The 11,391-nt window shown below is 41.0% G+C and overlaps 1 protein-coding gene across 1 annotated transcript; it reads right to left on the bottom strand.

Annotated features, from left to right (window-relative positions):
* Nucleotides 1–426: 426 nt before the first annotated feature.
* Nucleotides 427–11,303, bottom strand: LOC118743645. Its single transcript, XM_036476409.1, has 3 exons — nt 11,275–11,303; nt 10,846–11,175; nt 427–704 (listed from the first exon to the last, which is right to left on the bottom strand). The coding sequence occupies exons 1-3, from the start codon at nt 11,301–11,303 to the stop codon at nt 539–541; spliced, it is 525 nt and encodes a 174-aa protein (XP_036332302.1). The 3' UTR covers nt 427–538.
* Nucleotides 11,304–11,391: the final 88 nt, after the last annotated feature.

The raw sequence follows: 11,391 nt of genomic DNA, 5'->3' as shown, positions 1-11,391 counted from the left end.
AAAGATACTTCTCCGTGAGTTCAAAATTTCGTGAATTTTTTTTCGAGATCTTGGAATGCCATGACGAAATAAAAAATAGGTGTCTTCTTTTTTCCGATAAAGAAAAAAAAAAGATAAAAAAATATACATATGTCACGCCAAAAAAAAATATTGAGGTGTAAATATTGTATGGAATGACCCATATGTATAATTAGTTTAGTTAACGCGTGGAACAAAGTACCTAAAAAGTTTATTCCGATATTGATGTGCGCATTAATTTCTTGCCATTATTTTACGTACAACATTTTAAGTTTTTATTAATATTTTAACTTTTTAAGTTATCTATTAATATGTATATGCATATGATGCGATGTTTTGTACTTAAATATTATTTTTTTTGAACTTAAGTCTTTCACTTTGGTTAAAAACTTTGCTTAAGCAATTTTCTACAATGACTCAACAATGAAAGCACAGGTAGCCTTACATTCATTACACACACCCAGGACCAGCAACAGCAAACAAAAGCTTACACAAAAAGCTTGAACGATGCCAGCGTCAATTAGTCCTTGTACACCAGAAACAAAGTCACCACCATGTGGTAGGATGGCCGTTCATACACCAAATTTGTGAAGTTATCCATTTTTTCATCCAATAAATGGCGCATGCGGAAGCTGAGGCCTTGATTTTGCTTTTCAACAATTGATAACAAGCAAACTATGCGGTGCCTAAGAAATAGAAAAAGGAGAATATTTAATAAATTGAGTAAATTTAAGCACTTTAAGTTTTTCATTAAATAAATCAAGCATTAGTTTTAAATATACAGTGAAACTCGCTTAAGTACCGCTGTCAGCTGATTAGTGTTTTTTTTTCTATACAAAAAATATATTCTATCAACATTTAATGATTTTTGCTCAATCATATCGCTCATTTACTTATAAAAAATGGTAAAAATAATTATTATCTTTCAATATTTTCTACTTAGTTTGCGCTTGTAATTTAGATTTGCAGAAGACGACCGAATACTGTTGTTTACATAAATAATAAATAATTAAAAAATGACGATTTTGGTAAAAAGACGAAGTAACATTTTAAAATTATTAATAAATTTTTATTTTAACTCTTCAATAAGTTTATAATAAACCTCATGCAATTTCAATTCCTTTGTAGGGCTCGGTACAACTCAGTTGTTACAATAAAAAAAAATAAATAAAAAGTTCAACAAGCAAAGTAAAACGAGACACTTTTAAAACAATAACTCAAATCTTCCTTAAGTCAATTAAGTTTACATTGTATTGCAATTTAAAATGCTACTTATTATTAAAAACATTTCATATGTTTGCATTATTTGTCGAAAAAATTTGCGCAGATAAAAAAGCTACTTCAAGCTTAATTTCTTCAAAAAAGGCGCTGAGGTAACCACCTAAATAAAATGGACAGGTAATTTTACTTGTTTATTACAAATTTTCTATTTTAAATTAAATCATGTTTACGCTATTAACAAACGTCTCGGATTTTCAGCAAAATTTCCGATTAGTCCCTCCTGAATCATCTCGCGGCTATTAAACGATCGCTCCACTGTCGTTTTTGTGCAAGGAAAAGCACTAATAATGGAAATACACCTATTTGTCACTGGTAGAAATTCATTTGCTTCTTTACACAGACCTAAAACTTCAACATCAAGATCATAGATTTATTCAAAATGAAATTTTTATAACATATTTGAAAACTTACACTTTTAAAACTAACAAGTCAAACAGTCTAAGTTCGGGCGAAGCCGAACATTAGTTACCCCGAGCAAGTTTAAAATATAGTTTTTCTCACCTTTCCGAAAGCTGCTGCTACATGGTAAGCAGGGGTGGTTTTACCCCTATTTTAAAAATTTTCGATAGAACGTTCAGTTAGACATAATGAGATAAACTTATATAGTCATATGTGGGCGGTATCACGCTCATTTTCCAAAATTCCTAATAATGTTACTTATTTTCAAGAGATTGTTGTTAGTATCAATTTTGTGTAAATTATAGGGAATTTACATGATTCAACTTTCACACGCGATTAGTTGAACCAAAAGTTGAATGAAAGTAGGCAGCCGACCAACTTCATTGAAGCGATTAGTTGAAAGGCCCTTTACCCCAGGCGATTGTTGCATTCAACTAAAAATCGCCTGAAAAATCGCCTCATGTAAATTCCGTATTAGCGTCCTTAAATTTTAAAATATCGAAGCTTCAAGCATTTCTCAAATTTACCGTTACATAAAAAGTTTTCCAAAAATTTATATTCTTATTTTCTTTCTAACAATTATTGTAAATATCAATTTTGAGTGAATAAGCTTCAGTAGTTATCAAAATATCGCAGTTTTCGTATTTTTGAAAACTACCGCTATATTGTAGGAAGGCGTGGTTATTGTCCGTTTTTTCAATACCTGCGCTAAAAAGAAGTACACATACTAAGTTTCGTTAAGATATCTCAATTTTTACTCGAGGTATCGTGTGCAAAGGCGTAGAGACAACGGACGGACGGACAGACAGTCACCGCTTAATCGATTTCTTTTTTCATTGTGATAATTTACGTATACATTTGCCTGTTACAAACAACCGTTATGTGAACAAAGTTATAATACCCGTTTGCACCAGTGCGCCCGGGTATGAAAATAAATATATATAAATATATATATATTTTAGAATTTCATTTGAAAATGCTCATTTGCAATTAACAAACGATCCGATTTTAAAACGCGTGTATTAAAAAAAACATCGATGTTAGAAGTTGAATTGAATATAAATATTCGTTGTCACAACTTGAATTAAAAAATGCAAAACCTATTTAAACAAAAACCTTTTTTAAATTAAGACGCTCCTTACAAATTTGTAAACGATATCTATGTAGGATATATGTGGCGCTTAAACGATTTTGCGTTTCGTTGTATGCGTACTTAAAAGAAAGGGGTTTATTAGGTCATCTAAAAAGTAAATTTGTAGAGGGGCATCTAAAAATCTCGACTCCATCGCCATCGGTCGGCCCGATTTTTGGTAAAAGTAAATTTTATGATGCAGATCATCCGACGCCATTCGGGGTAGGCAAATAAAATTATCAAACCGTAAGAAAGATGTTTAGTTAACCATAAATTAAAGGAGACATAAACATTTTCTTATTGCCTTATGAACAAAGCAAAGTTCTAGAGAATTCTTCTTCTTCTTCTTATTTGGCGCTGTAACCGCCTAAGCGATTTTGGCCGAGTCCAAAACAGCACGCCAGTCATTTCTCTTCTGTGCTAACTGACGCCAATTGAAAATGCCAAGTGAAGCCAAGTCCTTCTCCACCTGGTCTTTCCAACGCAGAGGAGGCCTTCCTCTTCCTCTGTTCCCAGCATCGCGGCCCGCGTTGAATATTTTCAGAGCAGGAGCGTTTCTGTCCATCCGAACGACATGGCCAAGCCAGCGGAGCCGCTGAATTTTAATTCGCTGCACTATGTCTACATCGTTGTAAAGCTCATACAGCTCATCGTTAAATCGTCTGCGATATTCGCCATCACCAACGCGTAAAGGTCCGTAAATCTTTCGCAGAATCTTTCTCTCGAAAACTCCAAGAGCCGCCTCATCAGATGCTTTCATTGTCCATGCTTCCGCACCATACACCAGCACAGGCACGATGAGTGACTTATAGAGTGTGATCTTTGTACGACGAGAGAGGACTTTACTTCTCAATTGCCTACTCAGCCCAAAGTAGCACTTGTTGGCAAGAGTGATTCTCCGTTGGATTTCAAGGCTGACATTATTATTGGTGTTAATGCTGGTTCCCAAATAAACGAAGTCGTCTACTTTTTCAAACTTGTAACTGTCAACAGTGACGTGGGTGCCAAGACGCGTATGCTCTGACTGTTTGTGTGCTGACAGGAGATACTTCGTTTTGTCCTCGTTCACCACCAGACCCATTCGCTTTGCTTCTCTATCCAATCCCGAGAAGGCAGAACAGACGTAGCCCTTGTTTTTACCGATAATATCGATGTCGTCGGCATACGCCAGCAATTGTACGCTCTTATAAAGTATTGTGCCTGAGCGGTTCAGTTCTGCGGCTCTTATTATCTTCTCCAACATAAGATTAAAGAAATCACACGAAAGGGGGTCCCCTTGTCTGAAACCTCGTTTGGTATCAAACGGCTCGGAGAGGTCCTTCCCTATTCTGACGGAGCTGGTGGTATTGCTCAACGTCATTTTACACAGCCGTATTAGTTTCGCGGGGATACCAAATTCAGACATCGCGGCATAAAGGCAACTTCTCTTCGTGCTGTCGAAAGCGGCTTTGAAATCGACAAATAGATGGTGTGTGTCGATCCTATTCTCGCGGGTCTTTTCCAAGATTTGGCGTATTGTGAATACCTGATCTATGGTGGATTTTCCAGGCCTAAAGCCACACTGATAAGGTCCAATCAGCTCGTTGAGGGTGGGCTTCAGTCTTTCGCACAATACGCTCGATAAGACCTTGTAACCTATGCTTAGAAGGCTAATTCCGCGGTAGTTGGCGCGTATGGCGGGGTCGCCTTTCTTGTGGATTGGCCAGAGCACACTTAAATTCCAGTCGTCGGGCATGCGTTCATCTGACCATATTCTGCATACGAGCTGATGCATGCACCTCATCAGCTCCTCGCCGCCGTACTTGAATAGCTCGGCTGGCAGGCCGTCAGCTCCAGCAGCTTTGTTGTTTTTCAGCCGCGTAATCGCTATTCGTACCTCGTCATAGTCAGGCGGTGGGACAGCTACTCCATCATCATCGACTGGGGACTCGGGTTCGTCTCCCTCACTACTTTCAGCGCTGCTACCATTCAGTAGGTTATAAAAGTGTTCCCTCCACAATTTAAGTATATTCTGGACATCGGTCACTAGGTCGCCATTGTTGTTCTTACAGGAGTTCGCCCCGGTCTTGAAACCTTCCGTAAGTCGCCTAACCCTCTGGTAGAATTTTCGGGCATTCTTCCTGTCGGCCAGCATCTCAAGCTCTTCGCACTCACGTATTTCGGCCTCTCTCTTCTTATTGCGCCAAATACGTCTCGCTTCCTTCTTCAGTTCCCTATAACGGTCCCACATGGCTCGCGTTGCACCCGATCGCAGCGTGGCCCTGTAGGCGGCATCTTTTTTCTCTGCGGCTTCTTGACATTCCTCATCGTACCAGTTGTTCTTTCGGGCTCGCTGAAATCCAACTACTTCTTCGGCGGCGGTACTTAATGATCGGGAAATGTGGTTCCACTGCTCGCGTACGTCGGATTGTTGAAGAGTGCTCTCAGAGAGCAGGTGTGTGAGTCGAGTGGCGAATAGATTGGCCGTCTGTTGTGATTGCAGCTTTTCGACGTTAAGCTTTCCTTGCATTGTTGGGCGCACATTTTTTGCTGCACAGAGGCGGGTGCGTATCTTGGCTACAACAAGATAGTGGTCCGAGTCGATGTTTGGCCCTCGGAGTGTACGTACGTCCAAAACGCTTGAAGCATGCCTTCCGTCTATCACAACATGATCGATTTGGTTTCTCGTTTTTCGATCCGGAGACAGCCATGTAGCTTGGTGGATGTTCTTATGCTGGAACCTAGTACTACATATTACCATATTTCGGGCCCCGGCGAAGTCGATCAGCCTCAGTCCGTTATCGGACGTTTCGTCGTGGAGGCTGAATTTTCCGACAGTGGCGCCAAAGATCCCTTCCTTGCCCACCTTGGCATTAAAATCGCCAAGCACGATTTTGACATCGTGTCGGGGGCAGCGCTCATATGTACGTTCCAAGCGCTCATAGAAGAGATCCTTGGACGCCTCATCCTTCTCTTCCGTCGGGGCATGGGCGCAGATGAGCGAGATGTTGAAGAATCTAGCTTTGATGCGGATTGTGGCTAGACGTTCGTCCACCGGGGTGAACGCCAGTACTCGGCGACGGAGTCTATCTCCTACCACGAAACCAACACCGAATTTGCGCTCCTTTACGTGGCAACTGTAGTAGACGTCGCAAGGCTTCACGCTTACTTTACCTTGCCCCGTCCATCGCATTTCTTGGATGGCGGTGATGTCAGCCTTTGTCTTCCCGAGGACATCAACCAGCCGGGCAGAGGCACCTTCCCCATTAAGGGTCCGGACATTCCAGGTGCATACCCTTAAATCATAGTCCTTTATACGTTTGCCGTGGTCGTCATCAGAAAAAGGGGGTATCATCCGAGGCTTGTTGGAATTTTTCATTGGGCGGGGTTTTAACGTGGCGGGACCCAAACCCAGCGCACGCGAAGTTTTACGCCTTCTCACTTTAGCTCGCTCCCAAACGGGTGTTTGGTTGCTACCCAGAGGATACGTGGATATAAATATCCGGACGTTGTGAGCTGCGATTTGAACCGTACGCACAAGAATCGCTTCTGGCCACTCCCAGGTGAATGGCAGTCAAAATTTTTCCACTTCTGCGCACGGAACCATCCTCCCTAGAGAATTCTTAAGACTTTTAAATTAAAATGGAAGGTCTGTGGAAATAAATAAGACTTTTGACAGAATAATATCTTCTCCTTTGCCCCATTCAGTAATAATTATTGCTGAAATTATTTTGGTAATCATATTCTTTACTACCAATATTTATTCATTATTAAGGTTAGGTGGATAAAGGTGATATTCCCTGAACGGAGACGGCATCACGGTTGCCAACATTTGGATTCTTGAAACCGGGACGCACAATAAGTGTGTTCTTTTGCTCGCCAGCAGGTGCCCGAGAGTGACCAATTTGTGCCATATTCCGGGCGAGTTTGTGAAAACTTTGCAACTGCCAGAAGAAGAGGAAAAATTTTAATTCTATCAAAATGTAAATGCCTGTTCTTCCAAAAAAAAATTATTAAAAACGGCCTTAAGCTCAATCAAAATGTTGAGTATATGTAATTGTTATAAGACCATAAATATCAAAAAAAGTAAAATTTCATTTATAAAAATGTTCATCAAATGAAGCTTCAATGATAATATTTCTAAATTACTTAAAATCTTTACCAAAATTTAAATAAAAATTTAGGTAGGTATAGTGCCACACTAAATTATTGGCATAAGGAATTTTTCACAATGCATGCATTATTTTTTACTTAAAAGTTACGGCGAATTTAAAAAAATATGGTTGATACTACAACAAAAACATAAAAAAAAATCTCTTAAAAACTCAGGAAAATTCAATAAACTTGCCTACACGTTGGCATTTAAAGATAACAATATGTCAGTTTGAAGTTAGTAAAAAATCGTATTGACATTTCGGAATTTCTTTGCAGGTAGTTTCTTCCAAACAAAAAAAAAACGATAACGAACATAATTTGTGCTGCGCCCCCTTGTACAAACTTATTCACATTTATGATGTCTGCTTTAATGCGTAAAAGGATTTCAATTGGCAACGCCAAGGGCATACCGGCGCTTCAACGCCGGTCAGATTCAACTAACCTAACCTTATCACTGCAGTCTACATGTCTACATGCCGCCTCTAGGTGTTTCCGCAAATAACCATCCGTAAGAAAAAGCCCTTCTCGATTTTGTTCCTTAAAAATTCTGTTTAGGGATGTAAAGTGCACTAACATACATTCGGTGGGTGTGGTTCAGGGTTCTTCAGATACATTTTCTACACACGAGAATATGGACTGGCTGGTGTCAACCAAATCATACAAATAAAAATAAAATAAAATAATTGTTTAGGAATCTGGCAACTCCAAGAATTGTGCCATCTACGTCATCAAGACGTAAACAAGTCGTAACCTTATATTCTATGAACCTTGGCTAGAACAGCTGATTTGAGTGAGAAAGGATGGATGGTACCCTAAGCAGAAGTCCACGTAAGTGGGGAAAGCTCGCGACGTCCGGATATTTATATCCACGTATCCTTTGGGCAGCGACCTAACGCCCATTTGGGAGCGAGCTAAAGTGAGGAGTAAAACTTTGCGTGCGCTGGGTTTGGGTCCCGCCACGTTAAAACAACGCCCAATGAAAAGTAAGAAAAAGCCTCGGATTAGATCCCTTTTTTGATGACGAACACGGCAAACGTATAAAGCACTATATTTTAAGGGTGTGCACCTAGAGTATCCGGACCCTTAATGAGGAAGGTGTCTCTGTCCGGCTGGTTGATGTCCTCGCGAAAACTACGGCTGGCATCACCGCCATTCAGGAAATGCGAGCCTTGCGACGTAGACTACAGATGCCACGTAAAGGAGCTGAAATTCGGTGTTGGATTTATGGTGGGAGAGAGACTCCGTCGCCGAGTGCTGGCGTTCACCCCGGTGGACGAACGTCTAGCCTCAAACCGCATCAAAGCGAGATTCTTCAACATCTCGCTCATATGCGTCCATGCTCCGACAGAAGATAAGGACGAGGCGTCCAAGGATCTCTTCCATGAGTTCTTTTAGAGAACATATGAGCGCTGCCCCCGGACACGATATAATAATCGTTTTTGGCGATTTCAATGACAAGGTGGGCACAGAAGGGATCTCTGATGCCACTGTCAGAAAATTTATCCCCCACGTCGAAACATCCAATAACGGACTGAGGCTAATTGACTTTGCCGGGAGCCTAAATATGGAAATATGTAGTACTAGGTTCCAGCATAAGAAGATCCACCAAGCTATATGGCTGTCTCCACATCAAAAAATGACACACCAAATCGACCATGTTGTGACAGACGGAAGGCATGCTTCCACTATTTTATACGTACACTCCGAGGACCAAACATTGTCTTGGACCACTATCTTTTTGCAGCCAAGTTACGCACTCGCTTCTGTGCAGCAAAAATATGCGCCCAGCAATGCAAGGAAAGCTTAACGCCGAATCACAACAGATAGCCAATGCATTTGCCACTCGACTCACACACCACAACAAACCACATACGCGAGTACTGCGACCACATTTCCCGCTCATTAGGTACCGTCGCCGAAGAAATAGTCGGATTTCAGCGAGCCCGAAAGAACAACTGGTACGATGAGGAGTATCAAGAAGCTGCAGAGAAAAAGATGCCCCCTACCAAATACAGAAGCGAGACGTATTTGCCGCATTAAGAAGAGAGAGGTCGAAATACGTGAGAGCTTGAAATGCTGGCCGACAAGAAAAACGCCTGAGAGTTAGACGACTTACCGAGCGTTTCCATACCAGGGCGAAATCCTGTAAGAACAACTATGGTGACCTAAAAACTAACATCCAGAACGTACTTAAATTATGGCGGGAGCACTTTTCCACCCTATTGAATGGCAGGAGCACTGAAAGTAGTGGAGAAGACGAACCCGGATCCCCAGTCGATGACGATGGAGTCGATGTCCCACCGCCTGAGTATGACGAGGTACGAATAGCGATTACGCGGCTGAAAAACAACAAAGCTGCTGGACCTGACGCCTGCCAGTTGAGCTATTCAAGTACGGCATCAGCTCTAATGCATAATATGGTCAGATGAACGGCGAGGAGTTGATAAGGTGCATGCATCAGCTCTAATGCAGAATATGGTCAGATGAACGCATGCCCGACGACGGGAATTTTAGTGTGCTCTGCACAATCCACAAGAAAGGCGACCCCGCCATTCGCACCAACTACCGCTGGATCAGCCTTCTAAGCGTAGGTTATAAGGTCTTATCGAGTGTATTGTGCGAAACACTGAAGACCACCGTCATAGCGAACTGATTGCTCCCTATCAATGCGGCCTTAGGCCTGACAAATCCACCACAGAACAGATATTAACAATACGCCAAATCGTGGAAAAGACCCGCGAGTATAGGATCGACACACCATCTATTTTTCCGTTTGATTCCGAACGACGTTTCAGACAAGGTGACTCCCTTTCGTGTGATTTCTTTAACCTGATGTTGGAGAAGATAATAATAGAACTGAACTGCTCCGGCACAATACTCTAAAAGAGTGTACAATTTCTAGCATATGCCGAAGACAAGGATATTATCGGTAAAAACAAGGGCTACATCTTTCTGCCTTCTCGTTATTGGATAGAGAAGCAACGCGAATGTTGTTAGTGGTGAACGAGGACAAAACGAAGTATCTTCTGCCATCACACAAACAGTCTGAGCACACGCGTGTATGGCGCGGAGGCGTGGACAATGAAATCATCTCTTACAGTTTTCGAGGGAAAGATTCTGTGAAAGATTTACGGGCCTTTATGAGCTTTACAACGACATAGACATAGCGCAGCGAATTAAAATTCAGCGGTTCCGCTGGCTTGACCATGCCGTTCGAATGGACAGAAAAGCTCCTAAAAGAATAAATTTTCTTCTACCAAAATTTCTTAAACCAGTATGCAGCTGCCAAAAACAAAAAAGCCTGTATATGTATTAGAGCTCTAGATACCCGGGTATCGAGCAATGCGAGTAGCTCGATACTCGCTCGAAAATCGTTCATTGCTCAACTGCTCAAATGCTTGTTCAAAATTTTCGAGTTTTTGAAATTGTATTTGTCAGCAGCTGCTTTCTAATTCATGTTAAATAAATTATATTATTAGATACCAATGTAACAATCTTTGCATTATACATCAATAATTTGAAAAATTTAAAAGTTGCTACCAAAAATGTCAATATAATAAAAAAAACATTGCTCAAATTACTCGAAAAAACTCGAATTGCTCGAGCTCATGCTCGAAAATTTTCGAGTAATGAGCATTGAACAAGTGTGCGAGTACTCGCTGCTCATATACCCGGGCTGTTTAAAAATGTGCGAACAAAATCAAGAGCTCTAATATGTATTTGTTTCTTCAAGAAAATTTACAGCAACATCAGGGTACCATTTCAAGCAACTGAAGTAGAAATATATTTCTAGTGAACCTAAATTTACATTTTCATAACGTCCGTTTCTACAAGTTTGCCTATATGACTTTTTATGAAAACCTTTTTCTTCAAATTCTTACCTCTTATGCTGTAATCGCTTGACACGATCTCGGATATCTGCGGCCAGCGTTTCGGCCATCTGTAGTGAACGCCAGGAATCATAAGAGCGACCAAAGCGATCCCACGTCAAGCGTTCCTCAATAGCCGCCTCGATTAGCTTATAAATAGCCTCCATGCTAAAATTATTACGAAAGTATTCCCAATCGCGTTTCGGCTGCTCCGCCGCACACTCGGCATCTTCACCTTCGCCAGCGCTGGAATGCAGTTTTTGCAAAGCACGCTTCTTGCCCAACATTGACTCCATAAGCAAGGCATTCATGCGATTGGTGGTCCGCACAGATGCGGTGATGCTGATGAAAAGAAATAAAAGGAACCAAAAAGGAAAAGTGATAAAGTTGTTGAAACTTTTTAATTTATTGAGGAAAACTGGTTTTTAAAAAATATATTACCGTGTTCGCACGCCACTCCAAGTAGACATTTTCAAGCAATCAATCAATCAATCAATAGCCGTCTATTTTCACTTAATTTACTAGCAAATTTTCTCTACCTGAAGGTTATCAGTTTTT

Source organism: Rhagoletis pomonella, unplaced genomic scaffold (assembly GCF_013731165.1).
Source record: "Rhagoletis pomonella isolate Grant_MI unplaced genomic scaffold, Rhpom_1.0 Rhpom_scaffold_00007, whole genome shotgun sequence".
NCBI lineage: Eukaryota > Metazoa > Arthropoda > Insecta > Diptera > Tephritidae > Rhagoletis > Rhagoletis pomonella.
The sequence above is the reverse complement of the archived record's forward strand: the minus strand, read 5'-3'. Positions and strand labels throughout refer to the sequence as shown.